This window comes from Phoca vitulina, unplaced genomic scaffold (genome assembly GCF_004348235.1).
Source record: "Phoca vitulina isolate PV1807 unplaced genomic scaffold, GSC_HSeal_1.0 scaffold13, whole genome shotgun sequence".
Classification (NCBI taxonomy): Eukaryota; Metazoa; Chordata; class Mammalia; order Carnivora; family Phocidae; genus Phoca; species Phoca vitulina.
Genome location: NW_022589716.1, coordinates 2,367,531 through 2,381,654, shown reverse-complemented (window position 1 = coordinate 2,381,654; position 14,124 = coordinate 2,367,531). Strand labels below are relative to the sequence as shown.

Here is a 14,124-nt window from a genome sequence, read left to right as displayed (position 1 = left end):
GTAGAAAACAAGTTGGTCAAAGGAGCAATTTGATGACACTGATGAATTGTCCAGAGTTCCCATGGGGGACTGTCAGGGGTTTCGGACCCCCCACTTCAGGATTTTATGGCCTCACAGTTACACCCTGATGCCTGCAGATGTGGAAATTCACATCTGCTTCTGCCTAAAAGGCCAGCACTCAATCGGATGGCAGCCGCGTATGACAGGGACAAGATAAAAAGCTTGTAGGTCACAGTGGCCCAAGTCACTTGAGAAACCAGGAAGCCAGAATTACCTTGGTAAGGCCAGCTTTGCTAGCTGAAAATGAAGTTAAGGTTTCTCAAAAGGCAAAATAGGCTTGGGAATGAATCCAACTAGCTCTCTACGTGAAGTGTGAAATCAATTTTTTATTTTTTATTTTTTATTTATTTTTATTTTTTATTTTAAAGATTTTATTTATTTATTTGAGAGAGAGAGCGTGAGAGGGGGGAGGGTCAGAGAGAGAAGCAGACTCCCTGCCGAGCAGGGAGCCCGATGCGGGACTCGATTCCGGGTCTCCAGGATCATGACCTGAGCCGAAGGCAGTCGCTTAACCAACTGAGCCACCCAGGCGCCCCTGAAAACAATTTTTTAAACAGTTTACCACATTTTAAGAAATGGACCTATTTGTCAAATATATAGAAACAGAAACGATTAGCTGGGAAAAAACTAGAAGGTTAAAATAATAAGGCAAGAAAAACACACAAACATCTGGGAAATGAGCAAAAAAACTTAGAGGCATAAAAAGGGGCAAGCCGCCTCCTTGGCATTTAATGTCACCAGTAAATTGATGCCATGGTCAAGAGTACCATAGGCCACCCAGTCAGGGTTTTGATTTAATTTTTTTTTTTTTGCAACCCATTTGTTTTCAAGTGTTGTTTTCTATTTTATTTTATTTTTTAGAGAGAGGGAGAGAGAGCACGTGCAAGTGTGCCTGAGTTCAGGGGGGCGGGGAGGGGCAGAGGGAAAGAATCTTAAGCAGACTCACCACTGAGCACAGAGCCAGACTGGGCTCGATCTCACAACCCCAAGATCATGACCTGATTGGAAATCAGGAGTGGGCCACTTAACTGACTGAGCCACCCAGTGTTGCTTTCTAAGTGAATTGAGTCTCTCCCATCCCACCACAATCTAACATCCTTCCACACTGTTCTCTTTTTATCAAGGAAAACAAACCAAACGAAAACGTCCTTTAATTCTTATAAAACACTTGAAGTTCAGCAATTTCACCCTGTTGCATTTTAGCGATAGATTCTGAGTGTGTGGTGATCTTGCCAACCTAAGAATCTAATCCTTTTTGAGGGCTGTAGTATCTGTCAGAGCCTCTTCTTTGTTCCTACACATGTGAGTTCAGATCTAGGATCCGCATCCTCGGACATCATGAAATCTCTGAGGGTTAAAGGAAATAAATACTCCACCTTGTCCTCTAAACGTCCCCCTGAGTGTTTGTGTGACTCACCGCGTGATGGAAAAACTCATCTTGTTTTCAGAAAACCTGGACTTTAGCAAAGTCCATTCTCACATTTGAGCTGAAGGACACCCTCCAATTTGTCCTTGTCCTCCTCACACTGTAGGACCTACCTTGGACCCCAGACTATGAGTTCAGTCTGACCGGCAAAGCAGGGTTTTCACCTCCCTTATCCTAAAGCCTCTACTTCTATTAACATGGCCCAAGATCCTTCATTCATTCTGGCAAAGATTCCTCTTCTTGGGTTAGCAGCCAGTGAAGATTCCCTAGTCTGAGAAGTCTGAGAGACTGCGTTGGCCTCCATGGTGTGCTCTCCCTCTCCCTTCCCTCCTCACTCTCTTCTGTCCCCTCCTCTCTCTTCTAGATGATGACCCTGACAGTGCAGTGGATGATCGTGACAGTGACTATCGCAGCGAGACAAGCAACAGCATCCCACCACCTTATTACACTACATCCCAACCCAATGCCTCAGTCCACCAGTATTCTGTCCGTCCACCACCCCTGGGTTCCCGGGAATCCTACAGTGACTCCGTGCACAGTTATGAGGAGTTCTCTGAGCCACGGGCCCTCAGGTGTGTGATCTGTGGAAAAAGGGATCCGCGTGTGTGCATGTGTGTGTATGTGGCTGTGCGTCCCAGAGTGGAGAGAGGAGTAGGGGACTTGGGCAAGATGGAGGGGGAGGTAAGTGGGTCTAGGAAAGCACCATCCATACTCTCTTGTAGGTAATAGAGCCCTTTCTTTACCCTTGATCTCGTAAGAAAATCTCCCAAGCTTGGTAAAAGGGGATCTGCTTTGGCTGAAGAAAGAGGGATAAGTCAGGAGGCCCCTGAGAGGTGCCCCTGAAATACGGGGGTGCCTTGCCACTGGGGCACTGGTTTCTGTGTAGTCTCTCACTGGGCAGGGGAGGGGCAGGTGGAGGAAGAGACTAGCATTCATGGAGGGTGGAGAGGCATAGTGATATTGGAAGGACTCCCAGCAAGCAGCCAGCTGGTGGTCCTGGCATGGTGCTGCCCGGCCCTCCCTAATGGCCTGACTCTGTGTTTCTGGCTGGCAGCCATGGGCACAGTGACTTGGGAGCTGTCCCTTGAAAGTAGGCTGTCCCTAGATCTGTCCCATAGGTGGGTACCCTGGCCCTCATGGGCCATGCCACTGCCCTGTGCAGGGTGCTGGTCCTCAAACCTAAGAGGCTGACACTTGTGCCTGCCATCCTTCCTCGCTGACCTGATCACCCCAGCCCTGGTTTCCAAACAGAATGATGATAAACATGATATTAAGCAGATTGAATGTTTGTAAAGCGCTTAGAGCGGTGTCTGAAAGGGCTACACAGGGACTATTAGGTACACAGCACAAATAATAGCATTTGGAGGTAACCATGCACCCAGCGCTGGACCGGCACCTTCCCTTCATCATCTCATTTTATTCTCTGGGTGGGAATACTATTGGTCTCATTTGGCAGGCAGGGAATCAAGGCACAGAGAGGTTAAGTCACTTGTTTGAGGTCACACATCTGGTAAGTCATAAGGACTAGTGTTTATGGTGAACCTACTGGGTGCCAAGTTTTGGCCAGGTATGATCTTTGGTTGTGGGTCTTTTTCCTAAATATTTGTTCCTGGAAGAATACATTTCCTTCACGAAAGCATCACTCGCATTCATTTGCATGCTCAAGGTAAGCGATTATGGGAATAAAGTTTCAACGTATTGGAAAGAGCTGAGAGTAAGATATGAAATATTAATAAACTATTAACTCTTTTAGAAGAAGGAAAAGTCTTCTCTTGGAGAAAAAGAGCTGGAGAGTGACCATAGCATCAGACCCAGAGAAAGTGCCAGGAAGTGTTTGGTTGGAGGAGTCTGTCTACTGTGAGCATTCCTGGGACAGAATGGGGTGGGGGAGGTTGGAGAAAGAGGAGTCTTCTCCCCTCCTGCTGTGGTCAGGCCACGCAGGTGTGAGGGAGAGGATGCAGAGGCAGAAATGGCCTGTGTTCCCCTGAGAGTGACTCAAGCCATACTCCCCAGCTATCCTATGGCTATGCTGCCTAGTGCTCGGTGACCTGAGAGGCTAGGGACACAGAGCCAGACACAGACATTCCATCCCACAGGTCAGGGCTTGATTGGAAGGAGCGACCGGACTCTAGCAGTGGGGAAGGGTAGGGAGGGCTTCCTGGAGGAAGGCGCCTGGGAGATGGCCCATGAAGGATAAATGAGAAGTCTGAGGAAGGGAATTTCAGGCAGAGGAAACAGCTCAGCCACAGACTGGAGAGGTACAAGGTGCCAGATCATGCAGGAAGGCCCTTGCGTGGCTAATTCAGGGCCATGGGAGCCAGGGGAAGCGTCTGATTGGGGTAAGAGCTGTGTTGGGACTCAGTATGTCAGAGCCAGGATGGGAGGATGGCCCCAAAGCCAAGCCTGGGACAATGTATGTGGTGCCTGAGGTTGGAGGTGGAAACTTCCAGGCCCCTGTTGGGATCCCAGTCCTAGGCTGCCCCCCCTTACCAGGGACCCCAGAATGTGCTAGGCTGGACTTCAGGGGTATTCATCAGCAGAGGGAGCTTGGAGTCCTTTCCAGCCAAGTAATACCTGCTGATCCCCCACCTGTTTCCTGCCATCTACAGGGATGGGCACTAAAAAGCAATCAACGAAACTCATAAACTAGCAAACAATGGCTAGAGGGAGAAACCCCCATTTTGATTGCTACAGCATCCCTGGAGCTGGCTGGAGAAAGGGGTCACCGTCACTGAGAGTGGAGGAAGTATTTAAGGCAAGGAATGATGTTTGTTGAGTGACTGAATGAATGATTAGAAGGGGGATTAGGAGTGGCCCATGTGTCATGCTGCCTGCCCTCAGGCAGAGATGGAGATTTCTTCCTAGTCATGTCCAGCACGATCCAGGGTGCATATTAGGAACATATAAAGACCTGGCTTGGCCAGAGTGTGGGGGAAACTCACTCACTCAAAGAAGTGACATTTCAATGGGCACCAAGATTTTGCCAGATAAAGCACGTGAGGAAAGGTGTTCCTGGCAGAGGGCACAGCAAGGGCAAATGCCCAGAGGTGGGCACAAGTGTAGGGTTTTGGAGGAACAGTGAGAAAGCCGATGTGGCTGGAGCAGGGGGAGAGAACGGAGCTCGGAGGGAGATGAGGTGGGGAGGCTGGGGGGTTTGGGCCACCCTGGGTGTAGGGCATGGCACAGATTCTATTCCAAGGGCTCTAAGGAGCCACAGTACGGCTTAAACAGGGAGGTATGCGATTGTGTTTATGATTTGAAGAAGTCCCTCTGTGGCTTCCGTGGGAAGCAAGGACTATTGGGGATAGGAGTGGACGTTGGGGCTGCATCTGGGGGAGATGGCAGAGCCGGGACTAGGGTGGGGCCCGGGGTGCAAGGAAGTGGATGCATTTTGCATATGTTTTCGAGGTAGAGCTGAGGAGACCCACTGCAGGGTCGGCTGTGAATAGGGGTTGAGGCAAGGAGTGGAGGCAGGGAGACATGGGACCCTGGTGAGTGAGGAGGCTTGGTGGTAGGAGGACGAGGTTGTTTCAGGAGCACTAAGTCTCCAAAGGCTGGAGGTGAGGGCACTAACTGGGGTCCCCAGCACGTAAGAAGAGCATTTGCAGTCCCCACAGTGCATGGATGGGAGTGACGCACAGTAGGTCATTAATGATCACTAATGTCATCGATCGAGTTTACTGCCTCTACCACCAGAGGAAACACCAGGATAGCCGAGATTTTTGTTTCTTTTGTTCATGGCTGTGTTTCCCAGGTCCCTAGGGCAGAACCTGGTGCACAGCAGGTGCTTAACCAATGCTGAATGAATGAATGAATGACTGGGTGATGGAACCTGTGTGACTGGGGCTGGGTCAGGCAGTGGCTCTGTGCCTCCGCTGCTGAGCCCCGGCTGGTCCCCACAGCCCCACCGGCAGTAGCCGCTACGCCTCCTCGGGGGAACTGAGCCAGGGCAGCTCGCAGCTGAGCGAGGACTTCGACCCAGACGAGCAGAGTCTGCAGGGCTCCGAGATGGAGGACGAGCGGGACCGGGACTCCTACCACTCCTGCCACAGCTCGGTCAGCTACCACAAGGACTCGCCGCGCTGGGACCAGGATGAGGAGGAGCTGGATGAAGAACTGGACGAGGAGCTGGATGAGGACCTGGAGGACTTCCTGGAGGAGGAGGAGGAGGAGGAGGAGCTGCCTGAGGATGAGGAGGAGCTGGAGGAGGAGGAGGAGGTGCCCGATGACATCGGTAGCTACACCCAGCGTGAAGAGGTGGCCGTGGCTGAGCCCAAAGACTTTAAGCGTATCAGCCTCCCACCGGCCGCATCTGAGAAGGAGGAAAAGGCTCTGGCTGTACCTGCTGAGGCCCACGACGTGGCCAAGGCAGCCCTTGAGCCGGCTGCGCCGGAGGAGGTGCCCACAGCTGAGCGGGCACCTGAGCTGGAACCCCCCAAGTCTGACGAGAGGTAATGGGAGGGGATCAAGGGGCTGTCACGGGGTCAGTGGTGCTGTGATGGGGTCAGCATGGACCTGGGGAATGGAGGGGAGTTTGTCACAGGGTCATGGGTGGGGAAGTGGAAGGGAGCCTGAGAGGCCCGCCAGAGGGGGTACAGATGGGCCATCGTGTCTCTGAAGGGCCAGAGAGGCCACGGAGGACCTGACGTCGCTCCAAGGGCGGAGGGTCAAGGGAGGGCCGGCCCTGAGCCTCATGACGCCCCTTGCCTCAGTTTCAGGCGACGAGAGGATGAGGAAGGCCAGGAGGGTCAGGACTCCATGTCCCGGGCCAAGGCCAACTGGCTTCGAGCCTTCAACAAAGTGCGGCTGCAGCTGCAGGAGGTGAGTGAAAGCCCCGCCCGCCCCGGTCCCGCAACCCGTCTGCCCACCTCCCCGCGTTTCCCGTACCCCACCCACCCTGGCCGTTTTCCAGGCTCTGCCCACACGCATCACGACACGCCCACGGAGAGCTTGGCCACGCCCCACTTCCGCACACCATCCACCTCGCCTACGCTTTCATACATCCTGGTCTTTCCATGGCTCCGCCCACACCAACCTGGCCCCACCCACACCTGTCATTGTCCTGGCCCCATCATTCCTGGCCCAGCCGCTGTCCAATCCGACCCCTCTCTGACCCTAGCTACACCTTGGCTTCATCTGTCTCCAGAAGGGCCCTTCCCTGTTCTCACCCATGCCTGCCTGTCCTCTTCCCCAACCAGCTGGCCCCACCAAGGCCCAGCCCAGTCTCCCCCATGCCAGCCTGGAATTTTGAGTGGGGAAGAAGGAGAGATGAGCTGGAACCTGGAGTTAGGTCATGGTTACAGCCGCGTCAGAGGTCAAGTTCATGGACAGGGGTAGAGGTTAGGGATGGGGTAGAGATCAGAGTTAGGGCAGCAGTCAGAGATCAGAGGTCAGGGTTAAAATTGGTGTTAGGGGGAGGAATCAGTGCCTGGAATCACATTGGGTACCAGTGTCAGGGCTGGGGAAAGGTCTGAGGGCTGGTCAGAGAAGAAATTAAGTGAAAGATAGATTAGCATTAGGGTCAAGGTGACTGTTCAGATGGGCAGCAGGGTTGAAGCCATTCATTTACCTCTTCAGTTGTTCAAGCTGCCCTAGGCTGGGGACAGAGCAGTGCCCTTACAAAAGGGGCACTTCCAAACTGGGGTGAGGCTGGCAATAGGAGATCCTAAAGAAAGTCCCAAAGTCCTAGACCATCAAACATCAGAGCCACAGAAATTTCAAATCAAATTTCCTATGTTTTAAAACAGAATTTTATTTTTTTTTAACTAAGTAATCCATTCACATGGTTCTAAATGCAAAGAGTAGAAAAGAATATGCAGCGTAAAGTCTATTGAATAACTTCCACTAAGTCAGCAAATTAAATGGAAAAACAGCAGCTACTCTTGTAATGGAACCAGTCATATGACAAAAAATAAATAAATAAACATGGGCAGGCTCTCTGGGTTTCACAGAAGGGGCATAAAACTAATCCAAGACAATCAGGAAAACTCCCTGGAGGATGTGACACTTAAGGAAAAGTGATACCCAAAATACTTCAATAAGACTTCAGAAGAGAGGGCTGGACCCTCCCCACTCTTTGCCCACCATGTCACCCTCTAGTTGCATAGGAGGTGGGGGTGTCAACCCTGGTTCTGCCCTGAGATCCGAATGACAAATGGAGGCCAGTCGGAGGCAGTAGGTGGGAGGGCATACAAAGAGCTAGCACAGCTCAGGCAAAGGCCCTGGGGTACAAGATCAGATGACAAGGTGAGGCTGGGAGAATGACAGAATCTTATGAGTGTTTGAACCTGTCCCTGAGAATCCCAGGACTGTAGAGCATGAGCTCTTGTTGGAGGTGATACTAACACATCCCCAGTTTGACAGACCAGGAGACCAAGTTCTATTGAGATTGGTGGTAGAGAGGAGCTCTTTTCTCCCCATTTTACAGATGGAAAATTGAGGCCCAGAGTAAGCTTAAGGACACACAGTGAGGACTAGGCCCCAGGCCTCCTGACTCCCAGCCCAAAGGGGAGACAAAAGTGGGTGGGGAGCCTACCCTGCCCTGGGGAGAGACTGCCCCACTGACCATATCTGTTTGTCCTACAGGCCCGAGGAGAAGGAGAGATGTCTAAATCCCTGTGGTTCAAGGGCGGGTGAGTAACGGAGTTGTGGGGGTAGGAGGAAGTGTTGACCCCAGAGCTTGAGGCTGCTTTACACCATAGCCTCAGCCGAGTGAGGGCAGCAAGGGGTTCCATTTAGACAGGGGACAGACCGAGTGACAGATCGGGGGAAATAATGTAGCCACTATCCTAAGAGATTCACCACAGACAGAAGCCAAAGATAGAACACACTGAATCTTCACAACAAACCCACAGGAGGCCTGCTACCCCTATTTTACAGGTGGGGAAACTGAGTCCAAAGAGGTCCATGCTTTGCCCCAACCGCTTACATTATTCAAGACCACTTCCCCCTAGAAATAAATGTAAGATAAAGGAGAAGCCTATTTCCTGCAGCATACCTCTGTAATTGGAGTGAATTTTTTTTTTTGCTTTGATTCTCTTTTCATTTTATTTTTATTTATTTATTTTTAAAAATTTTATTTATTTGAGAGATAGCGAGAGGGAGCACAAGCAGGGGGGAGAGGGAGAGCTGAGCAGGGAGCCCAATGTGGGGCTCGATCCCAGGACCCTGGGATCATGACCTGAGCCAAAGGCAGACGCTTAACAGACTGAGCCACCCAGGTGCCGCTTGATTCTGTTTTTAAATATCTCAGATTATTGCTGTGGCTGCTGGCTCTTTAATGATAATCACTTGGTCTTATGTGGAGCAATTCGTCGTATCTAATTTCTTAAATTTCTAATTTTCGGGGCTTTCTTTTTTTTTTAAAGATTTTATTTATTTATTCATGAGAGACAGAGAGAGACAGAGAGAGAGAGGCAGAGGGAGAAGCAGGCTCCCAAGGAGCAGGGAGCCCGATGCGGGACTCAATCCCAGGACTCTGGGATCATGACCTGAGCCGAAGGCAGACGCCTAACCGACTGAGCCACCCAGGTGCCCTCGGGGCTTTCTTTTCCTTCGGCATCTGAGTGGTGAGGTTAGAAGATGTAAAAGATATTTTTAAGTTCCACTAATGTTCTAAAATCGCAGCAGGTGGGTGACTGCCTCTCTTTGTACATCCTTTGCACACAGAGGCATAGAGACAGAAGCTGTGACTCCCAGATGAGTAGGTGTCCTGAGTTGGGGAGCTCAGGACGCAGGGACTGACATGAGGATGCACATGTGATTTATGGAGGAAGTGCCCTCAAGAAAAATCTGTGAGGCAGGCAGGATCAGGCAGGGGATGCAGCCAAGCACAGATGTAGTTCAGGGGTCGCCACACCTCTGCCTGATGGAGCAGGGAGCACTGGTACCTGAGTAGCCCCCCCAGGGCTTGTCCGGAGTCATAGGCTGCCAGACATCTCTCTCAGTGGCCAATGGGAAGCTTCTGGAGAGGAGCCACACCTGAATCCTCTTTGGGATGAGAGCAGCTCTCAGTAAAGTGAATTTGTACAGACCACAGAGCTCGCTCAGATCCACCAGCTACACCAAAGCTGCCAAGAAGCAGTAGCCTAGATTTCCATTTCCCTTCTTCCCATCAGCTTTGACATCATTCCTTCCAGAACAGATTTTAAGATTTTATTTTTTTATCTGCAAGAGAGAGAGAGAGCATGAGCAGGGGGAGAGGGACAAGCAGACTCCCCGCCAAGCAGGGAGCCCGATGTAGGGCTCGATCCTGGGACTCTGGGATCATGACCTGAGTGGAAGGCAGATGCTTAACTGACTGAGCCACCCTGGTGACCCATTCCAGAATAGATTTTATTTTTATTATTTATTTATTTATTTGACAGAGAGAGAGACAGCGAGAGAGGGAACACAAGCAAGGGGAGTGGGAGAGGGAGAAGCAGGCCTCCCGCGGAGCAGGGAGCCTGATGTGGGGCTCTATCCCAGGACCCCAGGATCATGACCCGAGCCGAAGGCAGACACCTAATGACTGAGCCACCCAGGCGCCCCTAGATTTTATTTTTTTAAAGATCTTATTTATTTGAGAGAGAGAGCACTAGTGGAGGGGAGAGGCAGAGGGAGAGGGAGAAACAGAGAGAGAGGGAGAAGCAAGCTCCCTGCTGAGCAGGCTCGATCCCAGGGTCCAGGGATCATGACCTGAGCCGAAGGCAGACATTTAACTGACTGAGCCACCCAGGGGCCCCAGAATAGATTTTAAATATACATATCCATTTTCCAATTTTGAGCATAAGGAAAGGTTTCATGAATATCTTAGTATATTATTTAGATTTGCCTTAATTCAAATTTTCATTAAACGTGGGCAACTGCATCATCTCCCCATTCCCCAGATGAGGAAGCTGACGTCCAGTGTCTTCATTTCCGAGGGCTGCTATGACAAACTACCACAAATGTGTAGCCTAAAACAACAGAAATAGATTCTTCTACAGTTCTGGAGGCCAGAAGTCCAAAATCAAGTTGTTGGCTGGCCTACACTCCCTCTGATACCTCTAGGGGAGGACCTGTCCTTGCTTTGCTAGCTGCTGGTAGTTGCTGGCAATCCTCAGGATTCCTTGGTTTGTAGATGTGTCACTCTAAATTCTGTCTCTTGTCACATTGCTGTCTCTCTTTTTATAAAGACCCACTTATACTGGATTAGGGGCCCACCTACTCTAGTGTGACCTCATCTTAACTAATTATATCTGTGATGACCCTATTTCTAAATAAGGCCACATTCTGAGGTTCGAGGGGCTAGGACTTAAATGTATCTTTTTGGGAGACACAATTCAGCCTTTAATATCCACGGAGATCAAGTGATGTCCGGGCCTCAAGTTATGTCTATTGGAGGAAGGGGGAAGCCTGGGCCCTTGACATCCCTGTGTGTGTCTTGCAGCCCTGGAGGTGGCCTCATCATCATTGACAGCATGCCAGACATCCGCAAGAGGAAGCCCATTCCACTCGTGAGCGACCTGGTGAGCGCCTGTGCCCTCTTCTCCCCCAGCAGAGCAGGCCTGCCATAAGCAGTGCTCAACTTATACAACTGCCCATGGCAGACCTGGGACTGGGAGCTGGCAAGGTGTTCTCTGGAACTAACGTAATCTGATTTCTACCCTGCCTGCTGCATGGACACTTCAGGCCATGGTGAGTGATGGTGACCTGGGCCTTCGGTCTCTATCTCTTCCCAGGAACCCCCCCCAACTAGGATCTTTCAACTGGCCCCAACCCATGGGTTCTGGGTGGGGGGAACCCTGCCGTGTCCTAGAGTTTATGGGTGGAGGAGAGAGCAGGTGACTCACGACCTTGGTTCATGGAGTGGCTGGTAGTTTTGTCCTGTGGCTGGTGATCATGCCAAGTGCAGCTCCTGAGTCTGGTGGGGGATGGGTGAGTCAGGGGTGTGAGACTGCACACCTTCCAGGATCCCTTCTAACCCGGAGCCTCTGTCACTTTCCAATTCTTTGCTGGCTCTGCTCCTGCTGCTGTGACCTGTTTCATATTCGTGGCTGTGGCTTCAATCCGTGGCTGGTGGCCCCAAATCATGGCTGTGGATTCTGCTTGTGGTGACAACCCCATGGGTGTGAATCGACCCCTGTACTCCCTGGGTGATTCCCTGCCCCAGTCCCTGGTCCAGTCCAGAAAAGCAGGCATCACCTCGGCCTTGGCCTCCAGCACTTTGAACAACGAGGAGTTGGTGCGTGGGGCGCCTCCCCTTCCACTGGTTGAGGGGTGGGCTGGGCTGGGGGTTCCTGCAGGAGGAGGAGGAGAGTGTGGCCGAGACAGGCATTCCTCGCTCTCCGCTCTCCGCAATCTAGTTTCCAGAATTGGGTTGTGCAACACCCTGTCAACATGATCTGTGCACAGGAAACGTGCTCCCACAGTGTGGGGGCAGGGAGAGGGACTGGGACTTTACTATACTCAGCAAGGGGGTGAGGGCGGGGCAGGACAGCGCCCCATGCCGGCCCCCTCCCTCCCCTCAGAAAAACCACGTTTACAAGAAGACCCTGCAAGCCTTAATCTATCCCATCTCCTGCACGACGCCGCACAACTTCGAGGTGTGGACGGCCACCACGCCCACCTACTGCTACGAGTGCGAGGGGCTGCTGTGGGGCATCGCGCGGCAAGGCATGCGCTGCACCGAGTGCGGTGTCAAGTGCCACGAGAAGTGCCAGGACCTGCTCAACGCAGATTGCCTGCAGCGTGAGCGCGGGGCTGGAGGGGCGGGGCTCCGCGGAGGGGGGGCGGGGCGGGGCAAGAACCGGGGCGGACTCCTCGGCCGGAGGATTGGGGCGAGAGGAGGGAAAAGGAGATGTGAGAGGGTCAGAGGTCAGAGAGGGGTGGGGCAGGACTCAGGGACTAGCTAAACTGTGCAACGAATGGGTTTCCTGAGAGTCAGCGGTTCCGCCGGAGAAAAATGGGTTAAGGTTAGGGTAAGCTCGGGATGGAGGGGGCTCAGAGTGGGGGGAGGAGTCAGAGAAGGGGCGGGGTCTTGGCAGGGAGCGGGGATTCAGAGGAGGGGGGACTCGCATAGACAGGTGGGGACTGACGGGTCCAAGGGGTAGGAGGATTCAGAGAGCAGGTAGAAAGCTCTAGCAGTTCTAGCTTTGGGGTGCGAGTCACCTGAGCTCCCATGGCTTAAAGTACCCTTGGCCACAGCCGAGGAAGCTCTGGAATGGGAGTTGGGGTTCTCGCTCCAGTGAGGGAGCGCGCTCTGGACAGTGACTGCTGTCTGCGTCCGCAGGGGCTGCAGAGAAAAGCTCCAAGCACGGGGCGGAGGACCGGACGCAGAACATCATCATGGTGCTCAAGGACCGCATGAAAATCCGGGAGCGCAACAAACCTGAGATCTTCGAGCTCATCCAGGAGATCTTCGCCGTAACCAAGACCGCACATACGCAGCAGATGAAGGCAGTCAAGCAGAGCGTGCTGGACGGCACGTCCAAGTGGTCGGCCAAGATCAGCATCACTGGTGAGGCCGCGGGGGTTGGGGGGGGTGCACAGGGTCCCTTCTTAGCCCCCTGTGCTTTCTCCTATGGCTCTTCCTTTTGCGGCGTGTACTTGAGTGTGTCCATGTCTTTCCCATGTCCATATGTGTGAGTGTTTGTGCTCACAGGGTGGGCATGTATGCCTCCAAATGTGAGCGCATGACACTCTATCTGGATGAGTCTTGATTGGTGCCCCCCCCAGAATCAGACCCCAAGAAGAGGAGTTGAGGGCACATTGTTTCTTTGGGGGGTGATGCCATGGGAGTTGAGAAGTGAGCTTGGGAGAGAAGGAGCCCTACACAGGGTGCCAATGATCAGGCAATGCTGTGGACAACTGGGGCTCATTCCCCTCGGGGACCACTGGGGGACAGTGTTGAGCTCACACAGCAGAGTGGTCCTACCCAGGGATGGGAGCCTTAGGGTGTTTATCCATGCCCAACCTCATTCAAATTTCCCGGAAAGACCCCAAGATGAGGATTTCAGGGCAATGTGTATCCAGGAGGTGGCCCCAGGAAGCCCCAGTGCGGCTGGAGATATGAGTCTGGGAGCAGGTAGGGAAGGCACATAAACAGGTGGCTTCCAATAAACAGGTGACTCCATGAGCAACTGTAAGCTCAGTCCTGCTGGAAATTTCAGGACAATGTATAGAATGTCCTATCCAGGGGTGGCCCTGGGGCACCTTCCCATTTGGCATCAGCTGAGGGCTCCCTGGGTGTTAACTCTCTAGCAAGTCCTTCATGTCTTGTGGGTGTCCCCATGGGCTCCTGTGGTCAGAACAAAGCCCTCAGGCCATGTCACAGGTGTCTCCAACAAGCAACCTGGAGCCCGTGACAGAGACTGTTTTCAGCATACCTCACTCCTTGAGCCTATATTTGTATTTGTCCTGTGTGTCTTACAGTGGTCTGTGCCCAGGGCTTGCAGGCAAAGGACAAGACAGGATCCAGTGACCCCTATGTCACTGTCCAGGTTGGGAAGACCAAGAAACGGACAAAAACCATCTATGGGAACCTGAACCCTGTGTGGGAGGAGAACTTCCACTTGTAAGTGACTGGCTGAACCCCTGAGCCCCCAGGGGGAGCTCTCTGCTGGGGCAACTGAAGGGGGCTCCAAGACCAGCCTGTGCCAGCCACCTGACCCCAGCCT

The 14,124-nt window shown here is 52.5% G+C and overlaps 1 protein-coding gene across 7 annotated transcripts in view; it reads left to right on the top strand.

Annotated features, from left to right (window-relative positions):
- Window positions 1-14,124, top strand: part of UNC13A (unc-13 homolog A) — a 63,560-nt gene that overhangs the window by 19,005 nt on the left and 30,431 nt on the right. For all 7 annotated transcript variants that reach the window (XM_032412383.1, XM_032412378.1, XM_032412379.1 and 4 more), the window contains 10 exons: window positions 1,851-2,058; window positions 5,389-5,937; window positions 6,199-6,307; window positions 8,072-8,118; window positions 10,896-10,974; window positions 11,138-11,143; window positions 11,619-11,690; window positions 11,977-12,196; window positions 12,738-12,965; window positions 13,880-14,021. In XM_032412383.1, the coding sequence (XP_032268274.1) occupies window positions 1,851-2,058; window positions 5,389-5,937; window positions 6,199-6,307; window positions 8,072-8,118; window positions 10,896-10,974; window positions 11,138-11,143; window positions 11,619-11,690; window positions 11,977-12,196; window positions 12,738-12,965; window positions 13,880-14,021 (1,660 nt within the window). The remainder of the gene's footprint in view (window positions 1-1,850; window positions 2,059-5,388; window positions 5,938-6,198; window positions 6,308-8,071; window positions 8,119-10,895; window positions 10,975-11,137; window positions 11,144-11,618; window positions 11,691-11,976; window positions 12,197-12,737; window positions 12,966-13,879; window positions 14,022-14,124) is intronic.